Source organism: Ochotona princeps, chromosome 10 (genome assembly GCF_030435755.1).
Source record: "Ochotona princeps isolate mOchPri1 chromosome 10, mOchPri1.hap1, whole genome shotgun sequence".
Lineage (NCBI taxonomy): Eukaryota > Metazoa > Chordata > Mammalia > Lagomorpha > Ochotonidae > Ochotona > Ochotona princeps.
In genome coordinates, this window is record NC_080841.1 from 15,804,589 (window position 1) to 15,825,986 (window position 21,398).

At 55.8% G+C, this 21,398-nt stretch overlaps 1 protein-coding gene across 5 annotated transcripts in view; it reads left to right on the forward strand.

Annotated features, from left to right (window-relative positions):
- NFASC (neurofascin) overlaps positions 1 to 21,398 on the forward strand; it is a 157,061-nt gene that overhangs the window by 122,579 nt on the left and 13,084 nt on the right. For 2 of the 5 annotated variants that reach the window (XM_058669070.1, XM_058669072.1), the window contains 8 exons: positions 230 to 354; positions 816 to 860; positions 1,741 to 1,842; positions 2,021 to 2,218; positions 3,576 to 3,646; positions 4,762 to 4,984; positions 9,572 to 9,694; positions 11,483 to 11,656. In XM_058669070.1, coding sequence (XP_058525053.1) covers positions 230 to 354; positions 816 to 860; positions 1,741 to 1,842; positions 2,021 to 2,218; positions 3,576 to 3,646; positions 4,762 to 4,984; positions 9,572 to 9,694; positions 11,483 to 11,656 — 1,061 coding nt within the window. Of the gene's footprint in view, positions 1 to 229; positions 355 to 815; positions 861 to 1,740; positions 1,843 to 2,020; positions 2,219 to 3,575; positions 3,647 to 4,761; positions 4,985 to 6,594; positions 6,711 to 8,463; positions 8,669 to 9,571; positions 9,695 to 11,482; positions 11,657 to 13,659; positions 13,675 to 18,232; positions 18,461 to 21,398 lie in introns of all 5 variants that reach the window. The other 3 variants (XM_058669073.1, XM_058669069.1, XM_058669071.1) reach the window with 3 other exon arrangements.

Consider the following 21,398-nt stretch of genomic DNA (forward strand, 5'->3'; position numbering starts at 1 on the left):
AGGGGTAGGATTTGGGCATTCATTGAGAACCTCTGGGTCAAGCTTCCCTCCCCAGGGACTGTCTTCAGTGTCTGTCCCTCTCAATGCTCAGAGCTGACCCCCCACACTCCTGGGAGGGATGTGGCTTCCCCTTCTTCCTTCCCCCTCCCCAACACAGGGAGAAGGCAGCAGACTGCCCAGCCGTCCCCCCCACCTGCTGTCCCTCTAACCGCTGCCGGTTCCTTTGCAGGATGAAGAAGGAAGAGGACTCGCTGACCATCTTCGGTGTGGCCGAACGGGACCAGGGCAGCTACACGTGTATGGCCAGCACTGAGCTGGACCAGGACCTGGCCAAGGCCTACCTCACCGTGCTGGGTAACGGCCGCCTATCTTCCCCTCATCTGCTCCCCAAATGGTCCTATTGGCAGCACCTGTCCCTGGTAGCTGGCCCTCTGATCTCAGAGTCAGGAAGCTGTGGGGCAGCCAGGTGGAGAGACAGTGGGGAGGGACCAGTCTCCCTTAGAGCTAACAGTGCATCCCCAAGTCTCCAGGCCCTCCCAAGTGTCCAAGCATGGCAGGTTTGTGTTCCCACTCTGGCCACCCCCAGCGTTCCTCCCCTATCCTGTGCCTGGTTTGTGATGGCATTTCACCAGTGCCCTACTCACTGAGCAAGGTGAGATCCTCTTGTGTCCTGCTTGACCACAATGACCAAGCTGCCCCAAACTGAGGGGATAGTGGCCTGTTTCTTGTGGGGAAGCAGAGCTCTCCTGGACCCTGTTTCAGAACCTTCTAACCTGCTAACCTGTTAACCTGAATAACCCATCTTCACTTTGCAGCTGACCAGGCCACTCCAACTAACCGTTTGGCTGCCCTACCCAAAGGTAATTTGTACTAATTTTGGCCCAGCCAGCCCTGGTCCAGACTCCTGGGGGTGGGTTCCAGGTGAGAGGGCCACCTGGACACCCATGTCCACCTTCCTGCAGCGGCTGAGCCCAGATCTCTTCCCTGTGGCAACACCCGCTGTGCCCCTGAGGTGGCCTTTAATGCCTGCCTCCCTGGCCTGAGGCCTCCTGAGTGGCTCTCTTCCAAGTGCTAGTGGCCATGTGTGTTGTCCTCTCTTCTTGGGGTTCTCCCTCTGCACCTGCTCACCCTGATGCTAACCCTCCGGGTACCAGTGGAAGCGCACACTTGGACACAGCTAGTTCTGGGGGACAGAGCACCCATATCACCTCTCCTCACCCCAGTCAGTAGCTGTGTGGCTTTATGCCCTGGCCAGGATGACCCCCCAAAACAATCCCAGAGGGGCTGGAGTCCCCAGAAGGTGCTGTCCTTGCCCCTGCTCAGAAGACTGCGGGCACAGCTCATTGCTGCACCCATCGCTGGCACTTGAAGACTGAGTCCCCATATTCTCCTCTGGGGTTTGACCCTCCGCTGCCTGCCCCACATCAGGCACACAGAGTGGGAGACAAAAGCCCCAGCTCCCTGGACTCTGATGCGAAGGGCAGCCTACCCTAACCAGGCATTTACTCTGGAAGATTCTCTGCAGGTCCGAGATGCAGGCTACTGTTCCCTGCCTCACACCCTCTGTGACAAGGGGTCTCCTTTTGGTTCTTCCTTGGTCCCTGTGGGAAGGGTCCCTGTGCTGACCTGTGTGGCCTTCTGGGGTGGGCCCTGATGCGGCGGAGGCTGAGGCCCCTGGCCGGAGCCACTACAGAGCGGCCATTCACTAGTGCCTGCAGTGTGTTCTCCCTCTGCCGCCAGGACGGCCGGACCGGCCCCGAGACCTGGAGCTCACCGACCTGGCCGAGAGGAGCGTGAGACTGACTTGGATCCCGGGGGATGACAACAACAGCCCCATCACAGGTCAGTCGGGCTCCCGCCCTAATCTGGATAGATGGCTGCTCCCAGAGGGACCTGGAGGCCTCATCTTCGGCCTTTGTTTCCCTCAGTGGGCAACAGCACAGCAAGTGTACAGGTAGAGCTGAAGCCGAGCTGTGGCCAGGGTCCTCTCGGCTTCAGCTCCACTTCTTTGCCTGCTCAGACTATGTCGTCCAGTTTGAAGAGGACCAGTTCCAGCCGGGTGTCTGGCATGACCACTCCAAGTTTCCCGGCAGCGTCAACTCGGCCGTCCTCCAGCTGTCCCCGTACGTCAACTACCAGTTCCGGGTCATTGCCATCAATGAGGTTGGCAGCAGCCACCCCAGCCTTCCGTCCGAGCGCTACCGGACCAGTGGGGCACGTGAGTACCCAGAGAAAGCCTCGAGGTATTCCCCAAACTGCTGGCTGCTGGGGAAAAGTGGTCTGGGTCAAGTGGGTGGTCCACAGATGGCGTAGTCCACCTGCTGGCCACCCTCTACGTAGAAGGCCTTGTGATGGACACTGTGCTTTGGGGAGGCCAGCTTTCAGCCAGGGAGGAAGGCATTTGATAGCATAGCAGCTGAGATGCCACTCGGGACACCTGCTTTCGTATGGGAGTATCTGGCCTTCAGTTCTGGCTCCACTTCCAATTCCAGCTCCCTGCACCCTGGGAAGCCTGGCTCAAGTACTTGGCTTCCTTCTACCCATGTAGGAGACCAGGATAGAGTTCCCAGCCTCACCTTTGGTCTGGCTGAGCCCTAGCTGCTGTGAATTTACAGGGAATGAACCAGTGTATGGATATATATATACATATATATATATATATATATATATATATATATATATATATATATATATATATGTATATATATGTATATATATATAACTGTTCAAATAAATGAAAGTTACATCAAAACTGTATATAAAAAAGCACCTGCCTCACCAGCATCCCGTGAGGACACCAGTTTTTTGTCCTGGCTGCTCTACTTCCATTCCAGCCCCCTGTCAATGCACCTGAGGAAGCAGCAGCAGATGGCCCAAGAACTTGCACCCACATGGGAGACCAGGACTCCTGGCTCCTGGCTTCAGCCTGAGTCAACTCAGGCCCTTTTAGCCATTGGGGGAGTGAGCCAGCAGATGGAAGATCTGTGTCTCTCTTCCTGCTCACTTTCACTCCCCCCCCAACTGCCACCCAAGTAGATCTTTTTTTTTAATATTTATTTATGTACTTATGGAAATTCATATATACAGAGAGAAGGAGAGACAGAGAGGATGATCTTCTATCTGTTGGTTAACTCCCCAAGTGGTCGCAATGGCCAATGCTGAGCTGATCCAAAGCCAGGAGCCTGGAGCTTCTTCTGGGTCTCCCAAGTGGGTGCAGGGTTTCAAGGCTTTGGGCCGTCCTCCACTGCTTTCCCAGGCCACAGGCAGGAAGCTAGATGGAAAGCAGGGCCGCCAGGTTTAGAACCGGTGCCCATATGGGATCCTGGCACATGCAAGGCGAGGACTTGAACCACTAGGCTACTGTACTGGACCCACAAATAGAGCTTTAATAAGTAAATAAGCCGGTCTTAGTGAGGACAGTATACTACGTATATGAAAAACAGAGTTCAGGTATACCTGGGACAGAGCATGCGTTTGAATGTTGGAGAAGAAGAGTGAACCATCAGGTGGGGGTACTTGCTGTGCTCTGAAAGGACACAAGTTGGACTTGAACGTGGCGTTTGTTTGGATTCCAGCCCCTGAGTCCAATCCTGGTGACGTGAAGGGAGAGGGCACGAGGAAGAACAACATGGAGATTACTTGGACGGTGAGTGTCGCTTCACCAAGGCCCCTACCCCGAGGGACCTATGCACCTGGCAGTGTGTAGCTGGGCACCTGCTCCACTGGCGTACCTGAGCCCTCAAGGTCACGGTGTGGTCCAGGCCTCCAGCTGGCTTGAGTGGTCACTATGCTTTGAGAAGCCAGTTCCTCTCTGGAGTTAGGCACCCAGAAAGTACACGGGACAAATGCTGGGAGCCAGGAGCAGGGGTGCTGGAGGCCGTCGGCATAGCAGAGGGCGTGGAGGAGGCCAGCTAGATGACACAGGCTTCTGCAACAGAAGGCAGGCTGCAGGGCAGGCAGGGGACCCAGCTCTGTGGATCCTGGCTTGAAGGTTTGTCAGTACCCACCTGTGACACTTGTGCCGAATGGCCTCCCGGGCAGCCGAGGGCTCAGGAACCTCCCTCCAGCCCAGGTTTTGTTAAAACCCCATCCTCGCCCTGGCTCACCATCTGTCTTTGCCAAGCCCAGACGGCATTGTGTGGTCTCCAAATGACAGCTTTGTTCTAAACTGCTTCCAAATCAGAATGATGCAAATGTGACCATTGAAACAGTTGCGTTTCTGAGCTGCTGCCAGGAATGATGGCAGCCAGCAGGTGCATGCTAGGGTTCTCGACCCGTCCCTAGCTTCCTACGGATCTGATCTCATAGCAGCCTTTGCCAGCCCTGCCAGCAGCAGGACAGAGTCCTCATAGGAGGTACCTACTGTGCAGGGTCCCCCACAGGACCACTTTGTGGCTCAGCCCCACCACACCCACCCCTTAGGGAGCTCTGGTCCTGTAGGAAGGATGGGACGGGCACATGCAGACTTGGCAGAGCTCAGTACATTCTGGAAGTTTGAGAATGCTAGCAGGCAGAAGGCTAGAGCTGGGCTCAAAATCGTTGCCATCTGGCTTTGGACAGGATTCCGTCCTTGTTCAAGTCTTGCAGGGAAGCAGGCAGTGCTGTCAAAAAGGAAAATTTGGGGTTCTTTTTGCATCTGCTAATGTGAGTGACTTTTGGGGGGCAGGGTGACAAAATCCCTGTGAAGCTGTTGTCATAGGAAGTCCACAGCTTGCCAAGTTCATGGGCTTGTCCTGTCATCCTGTCTTCCTCCCTGCCCAGCCCATGAATGCCACCTCCGCCTTTGGCCCCAACCTGCGCTACATTGTCAAGTGGCGGCGGAGAGAGACTCGAGATGCCTGGAACAATGTCACAGTGTGGGGTTCACGCTACGTGGTGGGGCAGACACCGGTCTACGTGCCCTATGAGATCCGAGTCCAGGCCGAAAATGACTTTGGGAAGGCCCCCGAGCCAGAGACTGTCATCGGCTACTCCGGAGAGGACTGTGAGTACCTGCCCCTTGGCCCCAGCTGGGACCCACCTGCCTGGCCTTTAGGTGGGTGCCCCCGCCCCAGGGAGGGGCAGGGATGGTGGCAATCCAGAGTGGAGCTTCTGTGTGGCCTCGCCCAGCCCAGTGCTCACATTCCACAGAGGCCCCTGGAGAAGAAGTCTTTGCCAGTGTCATAGAGTGGTAGAACCCAGGTCAGCCGACCTGTTGGCAGGTCACAACAGTGCCCAACCAGGCCAGCTCCCAGCAAGAACTGGGGACCACTGCCTCCTCGGGCTGTTCTGTCCCAGGCTTGTATTCCAGGGGAAGCCCTGAGGGATGCAGACCAGGGAGCCACTCAGGCTAACCATCTGCCGGAAAGCTGGTGCTGCCTCCACACCCTCAAAACTGACCCTAAAAAGTCCTCTCAAGACTGGTTCTGGGTAGACCAACAAGGTTCTGCAGGTGCAGGAAGATGGATGCAGCTGGGTACCTGGGGAATGGCGGACTCTACCCAGCACCTCAGTGCTGCAGGCTGCTGAGAAGAGCGGGCATGCACATCAGTGGGGTCCCCTGCTGGCTCAGGGCGAGCCCTGCCTTGCTGGCTCTGGGTTTGATCTAAGAAAAAGTCATGTACTTGGGTGAGGGAGCTTTGAGGAGGAGTGGGGTTTGGGGGAGACCAGTGGTCTCCTCTCAGGGAGCTGGGAAAAGGGAGTTGTGATGATGGGCTGAAGCCCCCCAGGAGAGGGAGTCACAGGCCCTCCATCCTCCCCACTTCTCACCTCCACAGTGGACGGGAGCCCACTGGAGGCTGTGGGTGGTGAATGTGGTCCTGGGCTTGCGCACTTGCAGTTTCTGTTGTGCCTGTCTGCCTGCCGTCTGTACCCTAAGGATCCGGGGGAGGCTTGGTCAGGGGGAGGGCTGAAGCTGTCCTGCCTTTGCAACAAACAGAAAACGGATCAGGTGTGAGTTTTGGGTCAGTGGGAGGGGTTGGCTGCTCCCTTCCAGCAGTCACCTAATGGAATTGCTTCCCAAACTGGCTCTGGTAATCTTCAGCCCATAGGTAGTGCTCTCTGTGGGTAAAAAGCAAATGTATGGTTTATGCTGTGTGGCAGGAGCTAGAGGGTTAGCAACAAAGCCTGGGAATCACTTCCCGGCCAGGGACAGCAGGAAGCCACAGCACTGCCCTTTACCTCAGGGACGGATGAGTCACCGTGGCCAGCGAGGGCCACTATTGGCAATCATTGGCTTGGGTAGAAGAGGGCATTGCTGTTGATGCGTAACCTCTCAAAAAGAAAGCAAGGCAAACCGACATCCCCTTCCATTGCTGCCCTGGAGTCTTGTTGGCACCTGCTACTGGCCAAGTCCAGCCAGAAGCCCAGGAAAGGCCCCCGATGAAGGCCGGAGAGAGTCCTCCTCCCAGGGCGTTACCAGGGTGGAGAAGGGGAGGACATGCAGGGACATGGAAGGAGAGTCCCCACACCTGGACTGTGCCTCTCCAACTTCCCCCGAGCACAGCCTGATGGAGGAGGCTGCCCAAGTGGAGGGGTGACTCAGGTCAAGGTCGGGGAGTGAGGGGGTTGCCAGCCCAACCTGTGTAACCGATCCTCTGTGCCGACACCTTGCAGATCCGCGGGCTGCACCCACCGACGTTAAGGTGCGAGTCATGAACAGCACAGCCATCAGCCTGCAGTGGAACCGCGTCTACTCCGACACGGTCCAGGGCCAGCTAAGAGAGTACCGAGTGAGGAAGCCAGCTCCCGACTCCTCCTAACCTCCCAGCTTGCTAACCAGGGGGTCAGGGGAGCAGGCGCGGGCCACAGATAATCAGAGGGCATCCTGTGGTGCTGGAGTCATGACTGAGATTAGCAGTTCAAACATATGCCGGAAGAAAAGGTGTGCATATGTGTGCATACACACACACACACAGAGTTACCTCTGTCTGTGGGTCCCACACCCACAGGTGCAGCTCACCTTGGATTGAAAATATTCAGGGGGGAATGTTTCATCTATCCAAATATGCACAGACATTTTCTCGTCCTTATTACCCCCAATCAATTCAGCATAGCAACTATTTGCATGGCATTTATCTTGTGTTTGGTATAATTCCTAATGCCGAGTTGGTTTCAAGGATGCAAGAAGAAGCACTAAGTTATATGCATGTGCCAGGCCCTTGAAGTGACACGTTTTGTATGTGGAGTTACCCAGTTTGTCCTGGGACAAAGGGATTCTCTCAGCTGGAAGCACTGGGGTGGTGCTGTCCAGCACGCGTGTTGGTCACACACATGCACGCAGACATACACGCATCTTGGGCACCGCTGAGCTACTCCCCGCCCCTGTCCAATATTCCTGCTGGGCTGCTTGCCTCCCTCAGCCTGGTCTCATGAAGCCCCACAACTAACAAAGTCTCCCAAAGGGATGCAGCACCCTCCCAGTTGCCACAGCCAACCCTGGGTTACCCAGGATTCGCTCCTCTTGGCTGTCCCTGCCTGTCAGCAGTTTATGCTAAGCTTCAGGGGTCTTTGTGCATGCCTCAAGGACAGGCACACCGTTTGGAGGAAAACCTGCGGTTGTACAAGAGGGCTACACAGTTCACCTGCAGCCCAGAAGGGAGGAAGGCAGGAGGATCTGCAGAGTGGCTGGGGAGGAGTGAGGCTGTGACCTCCGATGCCACTGAGAGCTGGCAGGTGGGCACTGGGAACGGAACAGAGGAGGAATGAGTCTGGCAAGGAGGGCAGGAAAGGCGAGGCAATATGTGCCCCTGGCCGAGCGCTTCCCCAGGCTTGCCCTTGTACGCTTGGCATGCTTGCCTGGAGGGTTTCCTGCTCTGGCAGAGCAGTCATCAAGGGCCCCTGTCAGTCTGGACTCTGACCTTGCCGTGGGTGGCCTAGGTGACACTGGTGTGGCAGCCCGACCTGTGACTTCTCACTCACTGCTAATCAAACCTCACCCTGCCCACTCACTTGGCAGTGCCCTCTGACGCCACCGCCATCCCATCCGTGCTCTCTGCTGCCCCGCAGCTGACTCTGGCACATGTCCACGCCATGGACAGGTGTCCATCTCATCCTTAAACGTCTACAAGCAACATGCAGAGAACCCGCTCTACCTGCCTCCCCTGCAGCCTCCCACCTCCTGAACCCCACTAACCTCGCCTAAGTGGGGGGGGCCTGGCCCCTGAACACAGAGCAGACGCGTCCAGGTCCAGGCCCTTGGCCCTGCTTCATGTTTGTGGTAGACTTCGGGCAACCTGTTACCCAGCCTAGACATCAGTTTCCTCATGGAACCACTTGGATGTCACCTCTGTATTCCCAAAGAGGCAGTATCACTCAGGGCTATCAGAGCCCTGTTCCCAAGTGGATAGTGACTGAAGACCCAGGGGCTGCCCCTGCAGCCCTGCATAGGAGCTTGTATCAAGCAAAGGGCAGACACAGCTACCACCACTAACCCCTAACCCGGTTCTGCGGCCGGCCCCTCATCAGCCTGCCTCTGTCCCGAAGGCCTACTACTGGAGGGAGAGCAGCTTGCTGAAGAACCTGTGGGTGTCTCAGAAGAGACAGCAGGCCAGCTTCCCGGGGGACCGCCCCCGGGGCGTGGTGGCCCAGCTCTTCCCCTACAGCAACTACAAGCTGGAGATGGTTGTGGTCAATGGCAGAGGCGATGGGCCTCGCAGTGAGACCAAGGAGTTCACCACCCCGGAGGGAGGTAGGTCTGACCCACAGGCCCCAGATGGACGGATGGACGGATGGATGGGGCAGCCATCCCAGGGTAATGTGCACCAGCCATGACCCGGCACGGGTGGGTCTGAGGACTCATGACCCAAGTGCTCTCCTGCATGACAGGAGTTTGTGACTGCAACTGCTGACTTCATGGTATACACACCCCCAGGGGCACTGAGGGAGTCAAGGTGCCCAGCCTCCTGACCTCCAGGAACCGTCGGAGGATGTTGACAGGTGGCTTTGGTCAAGATCCATTGCAGGGTTGGGGAAATGGGAGGAACTTCGCAGAGGGCTGCCTGGACCAGGTGCAGGTTCTCACAGAGTTCCTGCTGTGCCTGGGACCCTGCCGGTTCTCTTCCTCCAGCCTCTTCCCCGCCCCTGAAATCTTGCTTCCCTTATTTGTGTTTCTCTCGGCCTCCTCTTCCTTCTCCTTGTTCACCTCACTCAAGGCTCTCCCTCCAGTATGTATTCCGTCATCAGCCCTGCAGTTCATCCTGGGTTTCTTCTCATCCTTGAACTGTGCATTCTCAACGTGGGCCCCTGTGGGAATGTCCGTGCGTGCAGGACAGCACTGCTGCCTCTCTGGGCCCTCTAGGGAACAGCCTGGAGTGGCCTGGACCCAGTTGGAGGCAGCCTCATGGGAGGCAAGCCTGGCATGTGCTGATTCCCAGGGCAGCCGCTGAAGGAAACCCGGGTTTGCTTCTGTCCCTGGGGACAGCACTCTCCCCAGGCCTGGGCGGGATGACGCTGTTGCAGGCTCTGCTGGGTTCTGGGTTGGCAGCTTCTGGTGTGGGGGCTGCCGGAGGGCCCTTATCTTTGCTTTGTCTTCTGTGTTTGCCTTTCCTGCCCACCCTCCTCTTCTCCCCTGCACCCCATTCCTACCCCCAAGTTCCCAGTGCCCCCAGGCGTTTCCGAGTCCGGCAGCCCAACCTGGAGACAATCCACCTGGAATGGGATCACCCGGAGCACCCCAACGGCATCCTGGTTGGATACACACTCAGATACGTGCCCTGTGCGTGCTGCATGGCCCAGAGGCAAAAGCCACACCTGTTCCCCTCACTTGTCCTGCCAAACCAAGACAGAAAGCCCACAGCACAGGGGGTGTTGTGGAGGGGGGTAGGGGAGGGTGCTCCAGGACTAGGGGAGGCCCCTCCCCCACTCTCCTTGCCCAGTGTTGCCCACAGGGAGCCAGGCTGGTGGCCAAAGCAAGAGAGCTCTTCTCGAATGTGGAGACAGTCCAGCATGTGCTTGGAAATCTGTGATGTCCACATGTTACTTTCTCATCATTCACCTGTTCCATCCGCTTTCCATGGCCGCTCTTGGGCACGAATTTCAAAAATGCTGGCACCAACATAAACTTAGCTTTTGATTTTCTTTTCCATGAACCTTTTCAAGTCCTCTCAGTCATGTCTGGTGGAGAAAGTTGCTGCCTTAGCAGTACCCCTTGTGTGAGACAGAAGGTACCTATGCAGGAGCCCACGCTCAGGGGATACCGTTTAGCAAGTGTCATTTCTTTAAGTCTATATTATATTACTTATCATATAATATATATGTATATATACATATATATATATGTATTTCTTTATTTGAAAGGCAGAATGACAGGGAGAGAGAGAGAGGTCTTCCACCTGCTGATTTACTTTCGAAATGCCCGCAATAGCCGGGTCTGGGCCAGACTGAAGCCAAGAGCCAGAAGCCCCATCCAGGTGTCCTGCGTGGATGACATGGGCCCAAGTACCTGGGCCACCATCTGCTTTCCAAGATGTGGAATCGGGAAGCTAAGGTAGAAGCAAAGCAGTGTGCACTCAAAAGCGTACCAGCTGATGTGGGATTTTGTGCCAGCCCCCAAAAGGTACCGTTTCTGATAAGGTCACTGTGACCAAGTGACTGTGAAATGACCTGAATCAGTAGGCTGGAGCAGGTGTGGCCAAGGGGGTTAAACTGTCTCTTGGGACACTCATCCCATATCGGAGGAGCTAGCTCCTGCATTCGCAGTCCGGCTTCCTGCACCTGTGCCTGCGAGGCAGCAGATCACAGCCCGAGGACTTGGGTGCCTGCCACCCATAGTGTATGGCAGAAGTTCCTGACTCTCAGCCTGGCTTGTTCACTCACCCCAGAGCTGCGGGCATTTGGGGAGGGAACTAGTAAGTGGAAGATTCTCTCTCTCCCTTTCCCTGTCTCTCCATTTGTCTTTTAAAATAAACTTTTTAAAAACCATCATACACACATACACATTTTAAAAGATCCTAGATCGGCCAGATTCACATACCCAGCATCACCACGTGGGGATAGTGTACCATTGCAATTGGAAAGCTTTAAGATGTCTAAAGTAGGCGGTGCTGGGCCATACTGGGAGGCACAGGGGCCAAGGGTGGCAGCGTGAACCGTTCCCATAGCCAGTCCTGTGCTTGTGTGGCCTGACTGCTTTGCCCTTTGAGGTCTGTTAACTGAGCCACATACCAAGCAGGCATTAGCATCCCAAGCCCCAGTGGCTCTTCCCTCATTCTGTTTGAGAGGAAGGAAGAAAGTCAACAGATTTGTCCCTGTTGAAAGAGCTTAGGAGCTGGAACAGAACCTTTCAGAATCAGCAGCACAACTTTGTAGTGAGCAGGAGACCATGGGGTGCATAGAGAACCTTGACCCTGGACAGAGGGGATTTTTAGTAGGCCTTGATGGCCACCGGGCATGTTTCCTGGGTCCTTTCCCAACGCAATCAGGACTTGGTCCCTCCTGAAAGTTCGGTAAGCCATGGGACAAATGCTGCTACTGTTCCAATTCTCTTACCTGTGTCTCTCCCCAGTTAATGGAACCAAACTAGGGAAACAGATGGTAGAGAACTTCTCTCCAAATCAGACCAAGTTCACAGTGCAGAGGGCGGATCCCGTGTCTCGCTACCGCTTCACGCTCAGTGCCCGGACGCAGGTGGGCTCTGGGGAAGCAGTCACAGAGGAGTCACCTGCACCTCCGAATGAAGGTAGGTCCACGGCACAGCCTCTGGGGTGAAAGGTACCAACTAGTCAGACACCTAGAGAAACGCCAAGAGCTGAGCCTGGCTGCTGGCCACCTGGGCCAGATAGGATCGAGGTCCTCAGGCCCTGGACCTCGATGTGGAGAATATTAGTGCAGGCTGGGTGTGGAAGATTGAGGTCTCCTGAGAACTACCATCCGACTTGACCCCAAGAGCCTGCACTTGGCTTTGACCTGCTTAGCCACTCACTGTCACCAGAAGTGACATGAACTGAGAGATGAGGAGTGTCTAGGGATATACCTGTGGTCATATCTACCATGAATAGGCGCCTGTCGCGGGTGGCTGGGGTAGCCCTGCAGGTACGCCAGGAGGGCTATCTGATGGTCCTCCTTTGCCCAGACACACGTGAACCCAAGGCAGGCAGGGGGAACACCTTGTAGCCCTTTGTGGGTGAGTTTCCAGGCAACCCTAGCCAGAGCTGCACCTGCCTGAGCACACCACCTGAGGGCGCGCCAAGCTCACCCTGCACCGTACTGGCGCGTGGGAACACCTCTCAGGCACAGAATGCAAAGGGATGAGTGTTGACAGACACCCTGCGGCAAGATCCCTTCCAGAGCACCCACAGTGTGCAGTGCCATTCACTGTGCCACACAACCAGGAATAAGCTGGCATAGTCCAAAAAGGGGAGGCCCAGAGGGAACTACACAGGAAAAGGGCCCAGAAGATAGGGTGGGAAAGGGTGTCTGAGTTTCCCTGATGACCACTTCTCCAGCAGGCTCAGGGTTGCCGTGACCCCATGGGGTCTCCTGAGCACCCTCACCCTAGGGGAGCACATGTGCTTCCCAAGCCCTTCTCCCAAGGCAGCTGTGCAGTGCCAAGCAGGAGCCGGAGGAAGGCTGGCCGTTCTCTTTATGGCCCCCATTCCAGCCCTGGAAGCTCCCTCTCCTGGGATCCTCTTCAAGCCCCTGGACCTTGGGAGTTTTAGGAAGGCTGGGGCTGCAGGTAGGTGGCTAACGTAGGAGGCTGTGCCAGACCAGACCATGGTGCACCTGCTTGGTTCCACAGCTCCCTAAGGAAACGTCTGGAAGTGGCCTCTTCCATTCCCTGTCCCCACCCAGTGCCAGAGAATACACAGAACCTCATTGTCAGTTGCCAGCAGCCACATCGGGCAAAGTTCTGCAGGGGATCAGAGAACAAAGGGACTTTCTTCACTTAGGTTCATGAATTCCTGCCAAGGCTTTTAGCACTGGAGCTTTTAAGTTTATCAGGTTCAAGTGGTGGTGGTGGAAAAGAATTGGGACGCTGGAGCACTGGAATGGGGCTTCAGACTGCAGTCCCTGCCTCCCAGATTCAGGAACCATCCTTTCTGGCTGGGATGGTGTCTGGATGCAACACCTGTACTTTATACCACCAATTACTGGTAGCATAGGGGCTCCCCAGCCTTCATAAGGATCACCCCAACGTTGGGGAAGGAGCTAAGAATGTCATGATCCTTAAATGATCGGTAGTTACGTAGAGGTAGAAGCAGGTAAGAAGGATTTTTTTCCCTAAGGTATTTTATTAATTTGTAAGGCAGAGTGACAGAGATTGGGATGAAGATATCTTCCAGCCACTGGCTCACTCCTTAGATGGCCACAGGCAACAGGGCTGGGCCAGGTTGAAGCCAGGATCCTGGAACTCAATCTGGGTCTCAATGTGGGTGGCACTTGACCCATCTTGCACTGCTTTTCCAGGTGAGTTAGCAGGGAGCTGTGTCAGAAGTAGAACAGCCAGGCCTCAAACTGGTGCTGATATGGCAAGCCCCATATAGGAATTGGCAGTGGAGGTGACCACAATGCCCACACATACCCTCGGACAGAGCCAGCATCCCCGTAGCCCTGTCTGGGTCAGGTCTGAGCCAGCAGTGCCTTCTGTGCGTGCTGGTATCGTGGTTTCACCTGTGCTCTCTTTTCTCTTCCCTCTCATCCTTTCTCCTTCTCTGTGGCCATGTTGGGTGCTGTGTTCTGAAGCTACTCCCACTGCAGGTATCGTACCGGTCGCAGAGGTAATGGGGCGTGGCATGGGGCGATGCAGATGGTGAAGCCCCAGCAGAGGAGGAGGGAGTGGCTGGGGCTGAAGCACGCTCCAGCCTCACCCTGTCAGTGGCTGCTTAGCCAGACTGCATGGAGCCTGGAGCCAGGGGAGTAAAGCGAGGCCTACCCTACACTTGCTTTATACCTCTCATCAAAGAGGAGACTGGCTTAGAGGGAGTCCTGTGGCCAGGGCTCCAGACCTGCTGCCCAAGAGCCACTTCCTGGGAACTAGCTGTCCACCCTGCCCCTCTGCCCAGCCCTGACATCTCAGAGCCCTCAGGCTGGCGGTGGTGGTGGTGGTAGTGGTCCTGGGAAGTCAGATGCAATGGCTCCTGGTGCAGGCTGCCAGGCCCTGAGAGGGTGAATGCTGTGCATGCCAGATCTGCATGCTGCATGGGGGCCCAGCCCCAGCTTTGGCAGCCACTTCAGGAGCTGCTCAATGAGAAGGAACTAGCCTCACCTAGAGAGGACCAGGGGCTCCAGGAACTAGAGTCTCAGTGGGTTTTAGGGGGCTGGCGATCCCCTCACCTCCTCCAAGTCTGCAGCTTGAAGAACAGCCTCCACTCTTGGGGCTTGGGATGGGGCTCCACAGTGGGGGGATGGAGTCGGGCAGGCAGGTGCAGGCTTAGGTGATGGGGCTCTTTGGACTCCTTTGTCAGCCTTTCTTGGAGCCCCTCTGAGTGGGAAGTGAAGTGGGGCTCCCTGGTAGCAGCGAAGCAGCAAGCAAGAGTCCAGTGGGCAGCTGGGGACCAAGTGAAGCTGGTAGAAAATCGGGGGGTGTGACTTACGAATTTTGTTCCATTTGGTTCCCTCCCCACACTGGCTCACCCAACCTTTTGCATCCTAGATTGGTTCTCTTTTTGTTGCACACCCTGCTTCCTTCAGTGTGCAGGTTTTTTTTTTTTTTGTTTTGGGGAGTTTTTTTGTTTGTTTTATTTTTGCGCTGGTGGTGAGCGGCTATTAACCTTCCCCCAGCCCTCTCCACTGCCTGGACCCCAGTATCCACAGCAGCCTCTCCATAAGGTCTCTTTGAGCTTAGGTGGGTCCCCCTCCTGTGACTGCCATAGCATAAGATGAAATGTGGGTCAGGTAGGATGTGAGTGAAGCAAAGATGCTGCCTGGTGAAGCAGCTCCCTCTCCGACCACTGCCCAATTTTTGGCAGCCCGGAACCCAGGGCAGGTGGAACCAGCAGCAGGAAGCTTGCCTGGTCCAGTGGGCATCTATGCCCATCTGTGTTGCCCCTCTCAGTTACAAGGGGGAGGAGCGATGCAGTTCCACACACCCCAATTCTGATTTCCCATTTAGACAAGATCCAGACCTGTCATGCTGTGTCTGCTGGATGATCCTGGTTCCCGTTCATCCATCCATGAGGTGGTTTCATGGGCATCAGCCCCAATGTAACACGGCGGTTGAGTATGCTGGCACATTGTATTGAGTGAGATGGGCCGATATCCTCGGCTGCTCTCTGCTTACACATGGCTGGGCCTTCTGCATCAGCACAGGTGCCAAGCCGCAGAGCTCAGGTTCTGCATGTTGGACGTGGGCCTGACGCCCAGCCTGCCAGCTCCTTGCCTCTCCTCTCCAAATCTGGGTGCTTCTCCCCACCCCCCTCCCCAGGCCGATCTGTTGGTGGCTTAGCCTGGGGAGATGATCCCTCCTGTCCACCTGTATGTTCAGCCTCCAAGGACTGCTGCCCATCTGCCTGCCCATCTGTGGCTTGGCCAGCGGAGTCCATGTGCCATGTGTACATTTTTGGACTTCTCATACCCCCTCGGAATGTCTGAAAGCTGCCACCACTTGTCTTTGACTCAGCTCAGAGCTGCAATGTGGGGTAGCTCCTGGGGGGGAGATGAGTGAACCCTGCCATCTCTCCCTGTTCTTCTGCACCTCCTATTCATGGCTCCCCAGAACCCTGGGTCAGGGAGAGCGTCAGACATGAGCAGGCACCTTCCCATGCACAGTAGGGTGAGCTGAAGTATTCATACTACCTTCTGTTCAGTTGGGGCTCTGTGCTGGCCACCTGGGACCTCATCAGTGATGGGGTGTGATGTCCCTACACTCTTCTCGGATGCTGGTGGTCTCTACTCAGCACCACAGCTCCTGATGTTGCTGGAAGGGGCATCCTTATACAGCCCGTGTTCCTCTCTGATTCTCAGCCCCTCTTCTGGCCTCAGACCATCTTGTCTCTCTCCCTGCTCAACCCCAGCACTGGAAACACCTTGAGCGTCTTAGATCAGCACCATTTCCCCTGTATCAACCCTTCTCCACCCATGCCAGCCCTGGCAGCACATGTCTTCTGGCCTCTGCCTTCCTAGTCCATGTGGGTGGCCCTGTGAAGGTTTGGGACAGTGACACAGCTGATGAGTGGCTCTGAGGGAGGCACTCCTGGGGACTGTCCTCGCTCTCCTGTCCTTCACCAGCGCCCTGAGGCTGTTGCTACTGTGTGTGAGGGAGAAGAGCTGGGGCAGGTGGCCCTGAGTAGCAGCGGTGAGTGTAGCAGCCATGATAGCAGAGGAAGGGGATAGGCTCTGAACCATTTCTCCTGTCTCCAGAACTGCTCAGTAGAATACCCTGGGAAACAAGTGGCCCCATGAGAGACTGACGGGGGTCGGTGGCTCTCTGCATGAGGCCCAAGAGGCCCCGGGACAGTGTGCATGCAGCTTCGGGAAGACTGACTTAGCAACAGGCACCCAGGAGGTGGCACCTGTGCTGAACCTGTGGGAAGGGGCTTCCAGGGCTGTTCACTGGGTAACATGGGTGGTTCAGGTTCAGAGGAAGTGTTCTGAGGTGACATCTTTCACACAGGCATGGACAGGGAGCCTCGTGCTTGTTGTGTGTGACAGAGATTATTAGAAAATTTGCGATAATGATTGTGATAAGGAAGTGATTTAGAGCAGTTCTAGGTGAGTGCAGTGGTCTGTCCAGCTCTTGCTGACTGCACAGAGCTGCTTGGAGGGGCCCTGTGGGTGCCCGGGCCTGGGAGAGCTCGCCCTTGCCTCAGAGTCTCCCTGGTTGTGTGTCTTGGGGGGAGGGGCATGAATTTCTGCATGCTGAGGCTTAATCATAGCACTGTGTTGGTTTATAACTTGGCTGAAGCTTGGGAACTAGATCCTTGAACTTGCCTAATAATCTCTGCAAAGGCAGAACTGCTCCCCAGAGGGACTCCTATGATCAGCACCCTCAGGACCCAGGCAAGAAAGTGACCAGGACCCTGGGACATCCCATCTTTCTCCATGGGGGACTTGTAATGTTGGAGACCCTGGGAGAATGAGAAGACTTTTATTGATCCAGCTCATTCTGCCCTGAGAACCTGCTTTCTCAGTTCTCCCTGGCCTAGCTCCCTTCCCATGGGGAGACAGCCAGCCAAGGCATTTTCCTAAACTCCTGGAGATGGGGGAGAAGAAGGGTTACCTGCTTGTGTCTAGGGTCCTGTGCAGTGCCTCATCCACCATGGGAGATAGACGCAGGTTTGATCATGCGCAATGGAGCGCAAGGAGCAGGTGTTGCCTTCTCTCTGACTTGACCCGTCACTCTTCTGCTTGCAACTGTATCAGTATTCTGGAACTTGGAAGGGCAGGGCAGGACGGTCCTCTCTTAGCATCCATGGTCCTGAGATGGCATCCCCAGGACTGACCCATGGCTCTGGATGGGAGACCCGCAGCTGTCCGCACCCCAGGTGCCAACCTGCACTGGGGAATCCGGCTCGTGGCCCAGGATTTCTGTCTCCCGTGGGCTGGGAGAATGGTGGTAGGGACATGGACCCCAGAGGGTCTCTTCCATACCCAAATAGAAACAGGAAGCACTTGGGGTACCTGAGCCTCAATTTCCCAGACAAAAAGCTGCACTGAAGCCACTGCAGGGAGAGCCCCCTAGGCAGAGAAGGAAGGAATGAAGTAAAGGCAGAAGGTGGTGCGATTGAGGGGAGGGTTCAGCAAGAACTAGGACTGGAGGGCTGGCGAGCTGCAGGCAGGGTGGGCTCGGCCCGCCTGTGGTACAGGATGTAGGTGGCTATCTGAAGCCCCACGAGCATGGCACAGGGCCATGCTGAAGGGCAGGGTCAGGAATGGAGGCTGCAGACGGGGCCGTGCCACCTGCCCACGTCTTGAGGCTGGGGCTCCAGGGCTGGAGCCAACTGGTGCTGCTTGGGCCTGTGTCTGGTTAGTGCTTGGCTTGGGACTCCGTGCGTCTGTCCCTGAGGTGTGCGGGTTTCTGTGCGCACTCCCTTTCCATCCTCATCCTCGCCCTTGGCTGAATGCATGCTGGTTGCTTGGAGCCACACAGACCATGAGAAGAAAATGAAACACACACTGGGCTTCATTCTCTTCCTCACCCCATGGTTATGTTTCCTTACACTGCAATGCATCTTGAGCCCTTCCATTTGCTTGTGGAGGCTTCTGGTCATCCAACCCCATCACCCCACCAGCCGCCCGCTATGCACGCTGTCACACATGAGTTCAGGGTGGGCCCAACCGAACCAACCGCGCTCGGCTGTTTTACATCTCCCCCCAGCTCCTCCCACATGGCCCCCGACCACCGTGGGCGCCACGGGCGCCGTGAGCAGTACTGATGCTACTGCCCTTGTCGCCACCACTGAAGCCACGGCAGCTCCTACCATCCCAACTGCCGCACCTACCACCACTGTTGCCACAACTACTACAAGCACCACCGCTGCTACCACCACCACCACCACGGAGAGTCCTCCGGCCACCACCATGAGGACTAAGATACAGGAATCCGGTACTGCGCGACACTGGCGCACCCTGCCCCTCCTGGCCTGCCTCCCCTGCTGTCTCAGAGGGACCATTAAGGGGAGGTGGCGCTGGGGTGCTGCTTGCTGCCGCCTCCCTTAGTTTCTACTTTGCATATTTATAAGTGACGTGGATCTAAGCCAGATACACATTGCTCCAAACACCTTATACCGGCCTTGGAGCCTTATACTTTGCCAGAGGGCCTGGCTTCTAGGCCAGGGACCCTCAAGAGGGTAGGGCTGCTTCTGGCTACATTCTAAGCACTCTGTGGTGGGGTATGGGGGCATGCAGAATCAGGAAGGAATGGTGGCCGGCCCAGTGCAGCCAGCTTGAGGGCTTCTTCCTCTGGCCACAGCCACATCCAGTTGTGCAGGGCAGAGGAAGCCGGGAGCGGAAGGTGTACCCGGCAGCTCTGTTCCTTCCCGGCCCCACGTCTCCCAAGGAACACTTGCAGACTTGTAAGAAGTCAGAGCCTGCCATGGAGGCCTGTCATGCTTGGGGAGCTCCCTTGCCTGTCCAACGTGTATTCCCTGAGCCCCCATGTGCATGCGTGCAGGGCAAGTTGCAGCCATTCCCTGGCCCCTGGTAAAAGTTGGTGCAGGGCTAGCCTATTGAGCCAGAAGAATAGGCCATCCTTGAGTGTCCCTGAATGGGCAATGGAGCCTGGCTGCTCCGCCTTCCCAACCACAGGGGTTTGGTGACACTGTCAGGCACCAAGCGTCAGTCTTACCCCTGCACAGGGCAGGATCTCTAACCTCCTAATCCCATAGGCAGCTATGAACTCCATGTGACAGCCAGCTGGGCTGGCAGGAAGCATGCAAACTCTTCCAGCATTTGCAGAATTTAGGTCTCCACCTGTCACTGCCTATGTCCTGGGCAAGTCCCTCTCCCCACCACAAGGCCTCTGTGTCCTCCCATCCTGACCACCAGAGCCAGGATGGAGGCTCAATGCCAATGTAAGGGGCCTTTTAATCCAATGGTGTGGCTGAAGTCAATGACCAGGAGAGGCAGGTGACTCAAAGCTGGCAACATGGCCCTCAGACTTCACACACTACCTCCCTGCAAAGGCACGGTATCAAGGAGTTCAGCAGCATGCATTTTAGAGAAGTGTCCCCCCAAGGGAAGTCCACTCAACTGTTAGGAGCTGTCGGTAACCACTTGGTGGCTGGCACTCTTTGGGATCTCAGGGAGGCATCTTTCCCTTCAGGTGGGCCTCTGAGCCCCAAGACCACTGTGAGCTCTTAGGGACGGTACACCACAAGTGAGTGCAGGGAGTAGTGTCTCCCCTTGCTATCCCTTAGAATTGGCCCCAGGGCCTCACACTGTCATTTGTGCCCCATGCACATGGTTATGTTTCTGAACTCACTGAGAGCCGGTACGTGGTCCTCTAGCACCGGCCCTTCTCTTAGCGATGTAGAGTGGCTAAGATGCCCACAAGCCTTTGCTTTGAAGTGAACGTGCATCCTTCCCAGGCTTTACCTCCTGGGATAAAATGTCTCCTAAGCATCTGTTCACGGTGCTGTGGGCCTTCGTGGTCCCTGGCTTTTTCAGGCACCAAGGGCGGAGTCAGCAGCACCAGGCATCCCTCTCAGGCTCATGTTTTGGTTTTTAATTACTGGCACCACTTCTTCCTGCTCCTTCTCTGGAAGCTTTCCAATTGTGGAAGGGCCATGACCTTCATTTCTGCAAGGCAATGCTTCCTCCAGACCCACCTCTAATCCATTCTGACGTGTCGTAACAGTACCTGAATCCTCATACTCAGAGTGGGTTTGAACTCTAGTCGTTGGACCAATCATAATTCCTGCCCACTAGCAAGAGCTGCAGAATTTTGAGGAGCTGGGTTTTGAGGTAGCGGAAGGAGCACAGCGGAAACACCTGGCAGATAAGATTCCCCACCCCCCAGCACACACACATACCTCCCCTTGGAGACAGCTGTGCAGGGCCATTAATGCAGTCTGTTTCTTGGTCCCTCCCCTAACCTGGATCTTGGTCACCAGGGAACCGATACACCTGCCAAGGTTGTGGTAGAGAAAGCCCTTGTTTGAAGACCTTTCCTCATTTTCCCCAGCCCTGCAGACTCAGGCACACACCCCATAGATCCTGAATAGATGCATCACCAATGTCCTCTGCTCATTTATTTTTGACAAGTGAGCTAGTGACAGTGCCCTCTCGTATGCTAATAAAATATGTAGGAGCCCTACTTGTAATGTCTTTGAAATATGAGGCTCCAAGCTAGTGTTCCACTATTAAGTCTTTGCTGGAAAATGGGGTAATCAGACCACTGGGACTCCCAGAAAATGATGATGTTTGAAGAGTGCCATCCTGCCATACGTGGACTGGGAGTTCAGACAGCATCACGGCTTCCATAAAGTGGCCGCCAGCTCTTCAGAGCTTGATCACTTAAGTCCTCTGCACAGCCCGAGATCCAGGCTTGAAGACCCTGTGGGCCAAGAAGCTACTACACAGGGCTCTTTTGGGGTCTGGGCCAGCAGCGAAGGTTGAGTGTCAGAGAGGAGCTATCATCTCTCTGCGCCCCCTAACCCATGGAAGGGAGAGGAAGGGTGCTATTGTCTCTGGTCAGAACCCTGGGATTCCAGGCTCCCAGGCACTTCCAGCAGTATGGGGCCATCAGCTTGGCTGTCCCTTAGAGCTGCCCCAGCCCTAGGCTCTCTGGGTTTCTATGCCCTCCTCCAGCTCAGGAACCCAACAAGGTTTCTCCACACTTTGTCCAGGCTTCCCTGCCAGAAGTCCTGCTTGGGCTTTAAAGGCAAGCTCCTTCCTGCCTTCCTGGCCTGTGGGCCCCCCCTTCTCTCGCTGTAAATTCCTGACAGAGGCTGTAGAAGCCCAGGAGAGTGGCTCCAAGGGCATTGTGTAGAGATACCCTGTTCCACTCATAGTCTGACCTGTGTGGATGCACAGCAGCCAGC